This window comes from Temnothorax curvispinosus, unplaced genomic scaffold (assembly GCF_003070985.1).
Source record: "Temnothorax curvispinosus isolate PA1 unplaced genomic scaffold, ASM307098v1 QBEX01005884.1, whole genome shotgun sequence".
Lineage (NCBI taxonomy): Eukaryota > Metazoa > Arthropoda > Insecta > Hymenoptera > Formicidae > Temnothorax > Temnothorax curvispinosus.
This window is the reverse complement of record NW_020215664.1, coordinates 3,304-18,737: the sequence shown is the minus strand read 5'-3', so window position 1 is coordinate 18,737 and position 15,434 is coordinate 3,304. Positions and strand designations below refer to the sequence as shown.

Genomic DNA, 15,434 nt, shown 5'->3' with positions numbered 1-15,434 from the left:
CGTGCTCCCATCGGAGCTCCGACACGGCTCGAGACATAATCTTGCTGGAATCGTCCACTGGACGAAAGTTTTAATCAGAGACAGACGACTTATGATCAATATTATAATTACGATGGAAATTAAAATTGCTTGTGAACTATATTTTAATGACAAATGAATAATATTACTTAATTAATGCTAATAATAGGTTTCTCGTAAATCGTAATTCTTATTACGAGATTGCACGTTGGTAACATGTTTAAACGCGATAAATAGGGGATCTTGTATCGCAGGTGTTCAAACCTCGCCGGTGAACATCGTCGCGACGGCGACAGTGGTGACGGAGGAGGCCCTCTTGGGCGACGAGGAGGCTGAAAACTGCGAGGGCGGAAGCGAGAGCACCGAGAAGTCCGCGAACGAGGAGGACGAGGATGGGGACGTTGACGTGGAGGAGTGCAGCAGCGTCGACGACGGGCCGGTCCACGGGGTGTTGGCCGACGATCTCGCCGGGGTTAGCACGCCCTCGCGGAAACGCAGCGCGGACGGCGCCTGCAATACGGACGAGAAGAAGCAACGTCTAAGGACCAGCTGCAACTCCGACGAGCTGCGTGACGTCGAGTGCCAACTCGAGACCAAGGATCTCTGGGACAAGTTCAACGAACTCGGCACGGAGATGATCATCACGAAGACCGGCCGGTAAGTGACGCATGTCGATCGAGAGATGCGAGAGTATATCGGGAAAAGGTTCCGGTGCGCGTTCGAAGAACTTGTAACGTGCCGTGCTAAGTGAGTAGAGCGAATTCGAGTCGTTGGATATAGGACGAATAATCGTTGAAGGTAACAGGGGTACTTTTCACAAAGTTTTTTGTTTCCATCTTTTTCCTAACTATTTCGAATAAAGTTAATAATTTGAGCACTTCACGTTTCATAAGGGATCGCAGCGAATTCCACGAAAATATTGAGAATAATGTAATTTATCCATTTTACAAAAATTTCCGTTTTTTTTTAATTTTACTAAATAAATCTTATGTGTATTATTTATAATATAATTTTATCTGTACGAAGGCTTATCGATTATCTTGATACATACTCAGCAACTTACCTACAAATAAATATGTAATCGCAAGGAACTTTTTTTGTAAATTAATGGGATCAGTCTCAGAGAGGCTGCAGACAGGACAGATTGTATTTTTGACGCGGACAGAACAGAAAGGTACCCGGGGGGAAGGGGGAAGGTCTCGCTCCTTCAACTTCGCCATTCATCGGTAATTATCTTTACGATATCGTAACGCGACTCCATATTCGCACGCTCGTTAATCGGCCGTATTTAAAGACCGCGACGCTTTTAATTCGCGAGCAAATAGCGGGAAAAGACGCGGGCAAGAGCTCGCCGGACGACGAGACGTTGTCGGTAGCACGCAGGGCAGCGACCAACTACGTCAGCGTATATACCTGAACTAATGGATTTCATTGACTGACGTTTTACGAGATATTTAAGGGAGTTTCAAATGTAATTTATCGCGCCCGTTTACGCGCGGACGCGCGCATTTTTATAGGTATGCTAATAAAGTTTCGGCCGGCGAGCCGCCGCAGCTGCGGCCGGGATGCGTGACCACGGTCGGAATTATGAGATATTCGTGTGCGCACGGGCACAGGGTTAGTCGAGAGAGAGAAAGAACTAACCATCGGCTGTCCCGACGGTGCATGCAACGTGCGCGTACAACCTCGAGGCGCTACCGCGATGATCGATGCGCCGCATTATCGCCCGAAGTTCGCGATCGCGATCGAGGACCCGCGGAACGCCGGGACTCCGTTCTTTAGAAACAACCACCCCGGAGATGCTGCGATCGCGATAAGCTTCCCAGCTAATTGCGAAATACCGCGCGCACCGGACAGACCACATCTTTCGCTCGCCGGCGTCGAAGTGCTTGCGAAACAGACGCGCACTTCGATTATTATTATTAATAACAAGTGCCCAGAAAGCGTTATTCTCAGTCGCGATGAAGAAACATTCCGAATGTTTGCGGGAGATTACCGTCCATTAATTTAGACGTTTAAGTATTGAGATATTAAATCAATATTAGTTACTTATACAGAAATTAATGTACTTTTTTAGCTGCAACTCCTAATATTATTTCTGGTAATCATCTTCAATTATCAGTATTCGATTCCAATATTCTCTTTCGCTAATATTCTATAATAGAGAGTTAATTTAAAACCACCTGGATTTATGGACCTGACAAAATTTCTGCGCCAATCGCAATCTTTTTATAACTCGATTTTTGCGGAGCGTCTCGTTTAATTCACTTAGCCCGCGCATTTTAATTATAATTAAGCGTGTATTAATCATCCGCTCCGCTGGACACCACCGTTTTATTTTACGCAGCGTTTTGCTTCGCGTAGCGCGAGGTTTGTAACGCGACGTGTACCAGCGACGTTATATGGTATATATTTATGCGGTGCAGAAAGTAGACGATAATCCGATAAGCCACGCGGTTGTAACTGCGAATGTGATTGCGGTTAAGCCGCGCCGTGCGCAATTACGAGGCGCGCTTCAAGAATTGCGCAAACAGGTGCCTTCCGATCGAGAATGGCTACGTGGAACCTACTTGCAACATCTTAGAGAGTCCACAGCTCTCGAAATATTTCATACATTTGAAATACCGAGGAAGAGGCCTCATTGATAAGATCCACCCAAATTCCTTTTTCATCCTTACGTTCATTTAAATCGCTCGTCAAGCAACAAATTACGTGATCAGAAGCCTGAAGCTATATATATGGGGCTTCGAGCAACCGTTCAGATTGCCGCCTTGATAAATCTACCATTGCGCTCTAAAGGCATCATACGAGTTAATTCTTTCTATAAATGTGTACTTTCTTTGCTTCTCCGCCGGCTCACCGTACCGCGGGCTGTTTGTCGGATAGAAATGTAGCTGTTACCGAAGCGCAACCTTGAGGTGTTACCGACGTGATCAACGTACGAGTGTACCGCCGTATGTCGTGTTTGTCCAGAGCGCGCTCGGATATTAGATGTATTAGATAAGCTCAGCGACTCCGCTATTAACGCCTACGATCCCTCCTCCGCAATGCGCAACAATATGTGACACGTGACATGCGGTACTATTACGTTATCGATAGAGGAGAAAGCGACGTGTTAGATAATTTGCTGGCTGATTCGTTTGACTTCGTCATTGCGATCTGTTCGATCGCGGTCTTCGTCGAAGTATACTCGCGCGATTATCGATGTCTCACGGTTCCACAGTATGCGGCCAAGAGTTTCCCGGATCTTCAACATCATTGCGAAGTAACGAATGAGCCTCGAATCATATTCTCAAGTCACGACTGATTGACGTGACGTGCTTCTCGCTACCTTGGGGTTCGCAATAAAAGATACAACCGCGCGAGAAACAGCGAAATCGGGAAGGGTATGGTATAGAAGGTAAAAGTAAGCGGCTTCGCGCGCGCGCTATGCAGGAGGTAGAGATGATAATCGATAAGCCGCGCGAGCTTGTAATCGAGAGTGCGATTTCGGATAAGCCGGCAGGCCTCTAATTACGAAATACTTAGCGGCTCTTGGGGAGCCGGGTAATTATCGTTGAATGTAAAGGTGTCGGGAGGATGAGGGGCCACCTTCCAGCGGGCAGAAACTTCAGAACGCGATCGGCGGACTGCTACATTATAGCAGCGCCCGCGAAGCGTGTGTGTTTACGCCAGCGCGCGGAAAGCAGATGATAATTGGATAAGCCGCGTACGCACGGGATGATTTCGGATAAGACGGACGGCGGCGTAATTACAAAACGCGCCGCGAGAGAGCCCCGGGCGGGGAGGAGCGATGATCGCCTGAGAATATAACCCGCCGCAATCCGTGCAACCTTGAGACGTCGTCGTCGCGGGGAAACATGCGCCTGCCGTGTTAATCGTCGTCGGGAAGTGGAAAGCGATATCGAGTTTAGGATTTATTTACAATGTTACCTGAACTAATCGCGAGGAGCACGAGTGTGCAAACTTATACTGAGGGGAGAATGGCTCGTGATACGCAATATTTGGCAAATAAGGTTTCTGACACTTGAGTTTAATAACCGTGGAATTGACCGACGAGGAGAGACAAATTGTGGGATTGACGAAACAAAACTGTACGCTTTTGTCAATTCGAAGCGAATAGAATCAGCTGATGTTTGGATCCTTGGGCATTAGGTACGGGAGACGATTTCAAGGGTTCCCGGGGACACAATGAGCTACTGGAGCTTCATTTAAAAAATTCGGAGTAATCCCAGGGTGTGTCGCTGTTCTCCGTGTCCTCGGGTCGGGCGACGACGATCGATATATCAAGAACGCAGCAATGCACGAATAGCGTCGTTAGCACGAGGCAACTTGGCACGAAATCCCAGCTGAACGTCAGTCCGCCGAATGACAATACGAATTCGGATTCTACCAATCAGGTGGAATTGTCTGGGGCCCTACGGGGTGCCGAGACCGTGAACTCCTTCGGCTCTTCGTCCCGGGGTTCCTCCTTTCCCACGTTCGCACTCGCCACGTTTCGAAACCATCCCTCTCGCTCCTCTTTTCCTTTATTTATCGCTTCCTTTACGTCCTGTATTTTAACTGTTCTAGAAACGGAGGACACATGTACAAATTGTAAACGGTAAACATTGTCAAAGGTTTGCCGACAAGGGAACAAATCTTCCGACAACTTAAAAAAAAGATGATGTACAAACAATCGATTTGCAATTGAAAAGGAAAAAAGGAATGGTACAAAAAACAATCAAGTGGAACTTAGTACATTATCCTTGAACTGTAAAAACGGCCTTGTGTTTCTTCGAATATCTCGTTCTTTGACGAGTTCAGTTTCGGCGAAAGAACAATATGTTCTTCGTTTTATTATAAATAGGTGTTCACTCGTCAAACGAACCGCACTATAATTTATCGATGGCGATCGATTAAACTGCTTTTTGTAGAAACGCGGCGGAAAGCGAAATGGTCGCTCTGCTATCGAGGAGAACGCTATCGTTGCCGTCGTCGTCGTCGTCGTCGCGACCATGCGTTTTTTTCAACGTTTAAGTGGGTAACCGTGGACTGTGAACCGCACGGAATAGGAGGTGCGGACGAGCAGGTCAGGAGAGAGACAGGATACCGGCGGATAGAGGGTACTCGTCACGCGAACCCTTCATCAAGGTGCCAGCAACCTACATTATACACTCACACGCGACCCGGCTTGGGACGATCGTGTGCACGTTACACCACGGAGAACATGCACAGAGAACAACATGTCGAGAGAAAAAGAGAGAAGGAATAAAAGATAGAGAAGTCGAGAGATGGTGGAGATAGAAGAGAGGGGGAGGAAAGAGGGAGAGAGAAAAAGGAGGGAGTAGATAGACATCTCTTCATTTTAGACCCCGTTTTCGCGCGGTTACACGAAGTGCACATAATAAATACGCGGGGTAACAGCCTTAGAAGGCCTCCGACTGGACTAAACACACTAATGCACGTAACGAATACGAGAGATAACATCCTCGGGAGAATTCGCAATGGATTAAGGATGGAGACTGCGTCTGGCATCAAATATATCAAAGCGGCGTATACCAAGCGCGATCAAGACACATTCGCGTGTTTGATATAGAGCTCGCCAAAGTTTAATTAATAAATGCGGACTTCTTGCGAATTTATTATTATTATTGAAGTGCCAATCTTACCAAATGTTCTCAGACAAAATATGAAATTATTACAATTTTTTTTACAAAATATTAATTTAAAGAATTATAAGAGATTGTCTGTTTCAAGCTATTAATTCGCGGTTTTTGTACTACATAAAATATCAATATTTTCCAGGCTTTGTTGCCTATTAATATTTTAATTATATACTTCTTTCATTTTTGACTGGAGTAGAACACCTTTCGACTTTCATACATTGAGCAGTCCAACTTCAGCGTATATCGAGGCGTATATCGTCTCGGCGAGTTGTCGCTTTCTCTCAGTTACCTCTTTTTTTTCATATAGGGACAGGAATATCCTGCCGGGCGGTGTCACGATCGTCAGGACGTGAAACGCGCGACAGCCGCGGTATAATTACAATAGGCCGTTCGATCCCACCTGGCGCACGGAGTCGTTAGCTCGGTAAACACATTTTAAGTTTGACTCAGAGTCAGGTCGGATCGGTATAATATCCAGCGCGCTTCCGTAATCCATTTGTACTAACTTTGGCGCAACAGCCCTTTCCTCGGGGAGGAGAAAGGGAGGCAGTCGGGCTCTCTCGTATTCTCCTCCCCCCCTCGTGGAACGGAAAAGATATACGAGTGGTTCAAGGGGAGGTTCGGAGTGGCTCGGGGGTCGAGGTGTTTCTGCGATTACGGCCTCGTTAGCCACGGGCCATCGAGGGCTTGTTTGTTCCCGCCTAATTTGACGGGGAAATGCGCCGTAATGTCGGACGCGAGGCCTACCGACGAATTCGAGGTGGACGATCCGTTGGCGTCGGAATCAAAAATAAATTAGCCGCAGGTGAAATTAGGACGTCTGTTATCGCGATCGTGGAAAGTGATGGTGGAAAACACTTGGATCGGTTAAGTCGCGATGAATAATAAAGGCGGGCCATGTGGCGAGCGAAGGTTTCATTTTAATTATAGCTATTATTATGATCTTAATACTCGAGTGCCTATGATGGTGGCGTAATTGATTGCCGAAGAAATTAATGTAGAGGAACGAATGCACATTCGGATGGACGTCGCGAGTTAATTATAGAGGTGTTTAATATACATTGAAGTTAATGAAATTTAGGGCGTATTTTAACACGAATGAATTGAGGACATATAAAATCTCCATTTCATGTACAGCGTTAAATAAATTTTACATCATGAGATATTTAATTTTTAAGATCATTTTCTTTCACGATTCATTTTAAATGTTTTTAATTTAAACATCTCTTTTCAAACTTTAGCTTTACAAAGTTGTTGTTTTGGAGATAAAGCGAAGCGGGAGTGTCACTCCGACACGGTCGCGGCAATTTCGATAGCGATACGCGTTCCGCATTCGAAAGTGACACGCGCCGCACGAATTGACTCGTTCGCCGCGCGATCCTCGTAAAAACATGACTCACTAAGCACGGGATTCATGGGGGTACAAGCGTAATGCGCGATAGGGATCGCAAGGGTGGCGGCGCCTCTCGAGGGAGAGGCGTCGATCGGTTCGCCATCGATACTTAAATAGTTGACGCGCTTATCCGGCAGGGTGGTCGCCCCTAATGGCAATTTTCCGGATGATTTATTGCGTTGTGAACGCAATAACGTTTACGGAAACGCGACGATCGCATAACGACAGAGACACCGGTGAGAATGGCAATGTTGCATGTATGCACGATTGCGAAATTTATTCTTAGCATAACGTGCTCGCGCGAACGCGCGCGCGCGCGCGTGCAGCAGGTGAAAGTCGAGCACCGAGCACCTCGGAGGAAACGTCGTCCACGTCAAGGCCGGCTTCGGGCGATAAGCGAGTTAGCTGCAGCTGCCTCGGGGTGCAGGGCTGAAGGAGGTGTAAACGACCCTGATGATTTTATAGAGTGTCAACTCGGAGTAATTACGATAGCTCAACCGCAATATTTTTCGATGGTGGGATTAATAACCCACATTGTGGCAGCGCGCGTGGTCACAGATGGCCGCTGCTCATTTCGTAATATATGCAAAATTGTACGATGCCTCGAGATATACGAGTACTTACCTACACTTATTTTAAGTAAACAACAAAAATAGATTGTTATAATAATTTCTAAGCTCAAAGGGACTCCAGGTTACTTCTATAATTGCTGATTAGATATTATTGTTATCGTGCGACGTGTAACATCGTAATGAATTAAAACATGTTCAAATTGTCTTTTTATTATCCCTAAAATGGATTTTTTATCGCTCAAGGATACGTAATTCCCTAACGTTTTATGTATAGCAGTTAAACTTCACGACGTCGTCAGTCAATCGCGATAATTTAGAGTTTTACGTATCAAATGTCACGTCATCGTCGTCGTGAAATCGAGAGGCGAATCTAGATCTCGGGTACGACGGAATCGAATTACAAACGCGGAGAGATGAGGCCGCGAATCTCCGTCGTCGACTCCGCGAATAAAGAGCTTGCTTCTCTCGCGCGCGCAGAGATGTGTGCGCATTTCGAATGCACCGCTCGGCTAATTCCTCGCCTAAGGGCCGACAATCGTTTCGTTAAGGTGCGCCGGATCCCCGGGCGACGTAACAACGATACTATTCAACGCGCGGTTTGGACAATGCGCTTGTTAAAAACCGCACGAACCTAACCGAACGCGTACGTGCCGCGGAGTAAGGGAGGATCGTTTTCGAGGAGCTCGAAACCGCAAAACCGCTTTCCAAGGCGCAGCGAAGTCCGCGTCGCGGGGGACCGTCCTCCGGGGTATTTTTCGGGCCCTACGAATAGACGGCGACGGGGCACTCGCGTGACGCAAGCCCGGGGCCTCTCTTATCTGTGTTCCCTTAAGGATCCCAATCTCGTTTCGTCCTCGTGAACGAGTCCTGCGGGCCCCTCGGGCCCCTCGGTGCACGAAAAGGAAAAGGACGCCTGTCATCGAATAAATAGATCTAGAAAACCGCGGCAATTACCCTTGCGGTCTTGTCCGCGAGAAGCCGACAGAAACGATAGGAGCGTTCGTGCGGGACAAGGATTCGGGGCGAACAAAAAAGCACGTGCCTTTTTAGCTCTTCCATACGAAAGTAACGAATGTTTTGTTGAAAATTATCGATGTTTTAGTGGGAGACCTATTTTATATAGTTGTACGATAGTGAGATGCCTACAGACTTGAAAATATATACGTGTACATTTCCGCGCGGGAATATATTTTTATACATTCCAACGTACCCCATGTCGGATGTCTTTCCAAGTACAGATATCAAAAAACGAACGAAAAAAATGACAGTTATTTCAATAACATTATTAATCATCAATGTTCTCCGATTATACAATTAAGACATACTGGCAAATCGATCCTTACAAACTTTTAGAGATTCTTGACATCTAGATATAATCTTGTTCGTTAGGATCTCAGATATTCGTGTCTCACGTTTTCTAGACCGTGGAACTCATCAATTTAGCACCGATCATCAATTAATTAATCCTTGCTTTAACGGAAGTACTTACGTAACTGTTTTACGTATGTATGTGAAATTATGATAAATTAGTATAAGACACGTCGATCAATTTCGATGTTTGTCTGGCAGCGTATTATCTCGATGTGTTATCTACTCGCGCGGCTCAGATTAATATCGTGCCGGTCAGTCGCCACATAAGAAGCGCGAGGACCCCGCAGATCTGACTGGACACAAAAAACTGGTACGCAGGTGCTCGCCACGCGATTACAGCCAGTAACACGTGAATTCCCGCGTAGATCAGCACGATCGTCAGACACAGAAAAAGAGGCGACGCTCTCTTCGTTAATCCGTTCAGTCTTGTCATAATCGCACATTTTACGTCATTCAGATACCTCGGTGCTCGATGTTCCGGTGCCCTCGCAGCTGTTTCCTCCGGCAAGGCTATCGTTCTCGTCGGAATCGGCGATTCAATTTTTCTGGGGAGTGCTGACACGCTCGGCTTCTCGGTTCTCGGTCTCGACGGCTCTCCGAGCATCTCCAGTCTTCCCGGCGACAGGATTTGCTGTATGATCGCAGGAACTTCGGTTTCTTTGGCTCGAGGGGTTTTCGGGATTCTGATCAGAGTGATCCTAGTGGAGGATGATGTTCCGGAGATCGACGTATCGTCCGTCGAAGTCGCGGATGTGACGGAAGTGTCCGTCATTAAAGATCTTAGCAGCGTTATTTGAGAAAACTCATCCGGCAAGGGTATGCCTTTTTCTGGCACGGCAGCCCCAGTCATATCGGGTTTCTGACGATGATGACGACGGTGATGATGGTGATGATGAGCCTTTAGTGGATTGCACGGTCCTGGACACACCATTGGCCGACCTCGACAGGTATGCCGAGGCGGATCCATCATCCTCAATCTTCTCTGTTCGATCAGGCTTGCGTCTGACACAAGGATAATTAGAGCAGAATTATGGCGCACACGCGTGCATTGTTAAGTTATCAAGAATCACATATATACATATAACACAGTATTTTCTCAAATAAATTAACGAAGGATCTCATATGCACCGAGTAATCGTCATATCGCGTCTCACGTAGTTCGCAATTATGTAATAAATATTACGAAGCGAAATGGCGCGATTGCGTTTCAGAGTAAACGCATTTCTCTATCCCGTACGCCCGGGCCAAGCAGATTTTAGCGATAAACCAGCTGGAACCCAGTTTCTCACTGTGAAAAAAATCGCTATTGACGTATCCGACGTATCTGATCGTTCCCGGAGTTCTTCCACGAAACGCGTAAATCACAGGCACGAGTCCATTGCGTGCGGTCACAGAGAGAACATACATTGTGGGCCGGGTGAAAGCTCTCGGTCGGGAACCCTGGGACGCGAAGGTCGGGCCACAGTTTTGCCTGCTACGCCGGCGGGAAATCTCCAGCGTGTCTTCTACATCGTCAACGAGGGCGCGTGCGGCCCGACGTTTCTCGAGGTGTTGAAAGGTCAACTGCAGACGCGACCGGTTCAAAGCTGGAGTTCGGCTTTTGTGAACGAAGCCCGAAGAGGAGAGGTGGACGTTTCCTTTGATCGGAACTACCTACAGTTAACCGTAAATTCGGGATGACCGAGTGAAACACATATTGACGAGAAATAGAAAGAAATATAATAAATATGGCGAACAAAGAGATTTGATATTTTTCTTATTTTATGACGAATAAATGATCTCTTTAGACCGCAATATTTAAAAAAAAGAAGGGCAAGCTTATAAAAAAAAGCATTTTAACTGTTAAGCAGAAAGTTATACTGCACGCGCGGCGAAACGTTTACGCTGCTGAGGAAAACTTGTTGCAGGCACTGTTCTATAATTAATAACTTGTACCGTTGCGAGACTGCAACGATCGTGAAAGCGGTCACGAAGTGCAAAGGTTTTACCTTGATTTTGCTACGTCATTTTGCGATTACTAGGTTACGTACACCAGACATCAGTCCGTCACGATAAAGATCCAGACTCGTTTTTGTTTGTCGCTTTGAAGTTTTAGAATTCACGCTGACACATTTCACAAATTATATAATTAGTATAATTATCTAGGTTCAAATTAAGTCTTTTTTCCCATGCTGTTTCAAAACGTTTCAACATCGTTTTGTGCAGAAAATAAACTGTAATTAAAGCTAATTAAAAATAGAAGATTATTTGTATATATCTTGTGTGAGATATAACTTATTTATCGAAATAAACTCCCAATTACTCAGATTAAATTAATTTATCGTGATTATTAATCGCTTGTCATTACATTGTTTCTGTACATGCATTCTTTCGCAGACGGATGTTCCCGACGTGCCGAGTATCCTTCACCGGACTCAAGTCCGAAGGTCGTTACGCAGTGTTGATGGACATCGTGCCGGTCGACAACAAGAGGTATCGATACGCCTATCATCGTAGCTGTTGGCTGGAAGCCGGCAAAGCCGATCCGCCGGCGCCCGCGCGACTTTACCTCCATCCCGATTCACCCTTCACCGGCGAGCAACTACGGAAACAGGTTGTTTCCTTCGAGAAGGTGAAACTGACGAACAACGACATGGACAAGCACGGCCAGGTGAGAGGATTATCTAAATCTGCCGTTCCGTAATCAACTCAGGTGTCACCGAGTTCAATTCAAACGATAATTTCTTTCAGACACATCTTTTAGAGCCCTAAGATTGAATCGAAATTAACCGTGAAAAAATATTTGCCTTCTTATATTTATTTCTGCAGCGCCGATGCAGAGTTTTTTAAATACTGAGGCGATATATTATTATTCCCCTTTGCAATTACTCATGTTTATAATGCAAATAGCTATTAATTAACTTCACGGCTATTTTTAATTAGATGTTTATGCAATTTAAATACCTCAGCAATTTTTCAAACGATCTGTTACGCGCTCAATGCAATTCTAGCAAGGATTTGACGTTAAAACAGTTAAAAACATTCAACGCGTCGCCAACGATCGAAGCGTGCAAGATCGATCGCTGATCTCCATATAATCTTCGTAGAATAATTTCGCAAGATTTTCCCCCTCCGGCGACCCGCGCGCAGAAATTGTCGGCGATAAGGCGCTTCATGCACCCCGGCCATTACGCCGTTCTGTAATTTGCGCCTGCCTTTCAGCGGATGCGTAATTCCTGGGTCGCGGCGTATCTCCCCTTTATTTCGGAGTTTAGCGCACAATGGCCGCCGGACGCGAAATGTCGGAACCGTTGGACATGCTACCGCTATTACGTGACGCGGGGAACCCTCTTCCCTGCGCGTTCGATTACGCCCCGGGGATATATAATCCACGAATATAACACCACCGATGATTATTCGGATTTTAAAGAAATATATATTCCTGGCTAGAAAAAAATATAAAAGAGACTCTAACTTATAGAAGTGCTTTTTTCTTATAGAAAATTTTGATTACTTTCTTTACGATTCTTTGAAATGCTCAATTTAAAATCTGCCAAGCCTTAAATTAGAACATTGTTGAAATAAAAGTTATTTGGACGTTCGCGAATGGTGATACCGCGAAGGACTGTCGCCTCCGTAATTTTAATAAATTCGATGGCTGAACAAGCGACCTGCGGGTCAGTTTAACGTACGACGTTGGCGATGCTCGTAGTGTCGTTTTTCACGCCCTCATATCAATTCCCTCGGTCTCTCTTCTCGCTCGCGTGATCGTTGACGAGTCCTCGAGTGGCCGCGCGCGCCGAAAATGGCCTCGTAAAACGAATGCGTCGGGACATCACCCCATCCCAGGGTGGGAGCGTGGGCCCGTGGGTTATCATCGGCGCGGGTCGTTAATCGTGGGCGTCGATGTTGCCCGCACGGAACGTAATATTCCATCCACGCCGTTGTCACCGTCGTCATTGGCCGATTGATGACGAACCAATCTCTTGCTATCCGCGGAAACGTTGTTCGTTCCATCCGGAACGAAAGTGTAATCGGCGGTGTAGGAAAAAGTTTACGTAAAATTAAGATAATCGGAAAGTGATTCGAGAGAGGCAGGGTCTGATAAATTTTTCAGCAACATGTAAATCGTGGGGAAGAAGGCGGGCGGAGCCATTTACACACGGTGGGGATTAAGGGAACGAAAATTCCGCCGCGAAATCATGGTCGATCGACTATAATTTCGAGCATTTACGCCGCAAAGTCGCCGTGCCGATAAGCCGATATATTGAGAAGAAAATTTCAGACCGCGCGAACGCCTGTGTACGGCGATAAAACGCCGTCTTCTTTCCCGATAAAGAGACGTCGCAGGCGCGAAGTCGCCGCGCGATAATGAAAAGCTGAAGTTCATGGGAAAGAGGCGGAGTAACGGCCGCAGAACGGCGGCAGAACGGCGGGTATTACAACGGGAAATATTGTTAATTGAATAATCTCGGCAGATAAACAGTTTTAGGTTACATCAAATCAAAAATATTTTTTATACATGGCATATATGTGCAAGATTCTTTTTACATTTTAAAAATATTTATATATAAAAAAAAACTAGATCCGGTATATATAACTTATGTAATAATCTAAAATGTAGTTAACAAATGTGCTTTCATCAATAAATATTGAGTTACCGAAATTTCAACACAATTAAAGGACCGATTCTTGTCAGCTGGATTAGAATTTGCGTTATACTGCGAATTATTCCAATGACAAAACATTGTCACATTTCTCTTTCGTGCATTTCACATCTTTCATACAGAAGCCTTCGTTGATACTCGCGTTTTTATGCGATCGGTTCGTGACTGCAGGCGATGTTCCGTGATTTAATTCGCGAATGAATGATACATCGATTCTTCGTCGACGTGTTTTCCTCTGCTTATTAACGTGGCAACTCGAAACCGCGAAGAATAAATGCGCGAATTTACGGCGCGATTCCCGCCTTTAACGCGAGATTGGCGATAAACCGCGCGAAACTTAATATTCCGCTATTTCTCCCGACGTCCCGTTGTAAACGTTCGATAAAAGTTAATCCTCTGAAATATCTCTTTTATTCCTTAATTGGAAACACGCGTGTCCCGCATCGCACGGACAAGGACGAGGAACGATCGAGAGATTGCTAAATTCGAGACATATCGAGTTCCTTAAAAACAATGATGATCACGATACAAATAATGCTAACAAGATGATAAAATATTTTCGAGAGATAATTTTATACGTTTAAATTTTTTCATCCACGAGATCTTAAAAACTTACCACATCGAATCGACTGAAGATTTCTGACGCTGTAACTTTATTGAAATTTTCGATTAATCGTACAATAACATACTTTTGACAATCGTGCGAATAATTAATAATTATAATAATCGCTAGAACTTCTCTTTTTTTAAGTGTCTACAAGAGTCATTTTGTAAAAGAAGATCGTTTTCTCTTTTCTTTACTACCCTATTTATCGCAAAGTTATCACTAAATATCGTCAGGGGGGTTAATCCTCGAAGGAGCGTAACAATCTCCCACCCCCGGGGTCCGGAAAATGTCACGGGTCCCTCGCGACCGTAAAAACTGGGACTCTATGGGGAGGACGGCATCGCTCGCCTCGGGAGGGTGCAGCGGGCCACCGGTCGACAAGAAGGGGGAGAAAAGGGGGGGACCCCGCGCTAGCTTGGGAGCATGCCCATAATGTTGCGGGTATTATAGGCGGTTCGTGGCCGGTGTCGTAGGTGGTGTATAGTAGGTAGTACGAAGACGGCGTTGCCTATAAGCTAATAAATTGAACGGATGTTTGCCCCGAGCTTTTGTCATGATGATCACGGGTAGCCCACGCCTGGCCCCGTCGAGCACCTTTTGAATCTCTCTCTCGAGACGGCTCCGGTCGTTTCTGCCTCGCCTCGGTGGCGTGTCTCTCCCTCCACGACGACGCGCGTGTAAACGCGCGCGTGAATGCTTTTCGGAGCTTTATCCGCGAGAGGAGGATAAATCGTAGAAATGATAATCACGATGGGCGATTTCCTGTCTCTTCGCCGCACAGTATTTCTTTTTCTTTCTTTCCTCTCCTCTTTTTCTCGGATGACTCGGTAACTGTTGCGATCGCGGTACTTCAACGCGAAACGCGCCTCCATATAATGCCCCGATTTAATGCCGCGTAGGCTTTTGTTAACTTTGCGAAACCTAGCGAAAGATTGTGAGTCCAATGCTTTTTATGAATAGAAAGAGGCAACATAGAGAGAAGTCTTGAGATTTTCAAGAAATTTTCTATGCAATTCTTGACGCACTGTGGCATCTCTCTTCAGAATTATGCTTTTGTCGCGAAATAGTTAAAATGAATTATCCCTTGTATCTAACATTTATTCTTTCCTTCCTTTGAAGAATAGAGAACTCTTTAAGAGAAGCGAAATTTTCCTCTCTCTGTAAATGTGACTTCCCGCA

At 45.7% G+C, this 15,434-nt stretch overlaps 1 protein-coding gene across 1 annotated transcript; it reads left to right on the top strand.

Moving 5' to 3' along the window:
* Positions 1–272: 272 nt before the first annotated feature.
* Positions 273–11,652, top strand: LOC112455214 (T-box transcription factor TBX20-like; the record flags this gene model as incomplete). The annotated part of the gene is made up of 2 exons (XM_025017009.1): positions 273–675; positions 11,379–11,652. Coding segments are annotated over 2 exons (677 nt in total), but the record flags the coding sequence as incomplete, so codon positions are not given.
* Between the last annotated feature and the right edge of the window lie 3,782 nt (positions 11,653–15,434).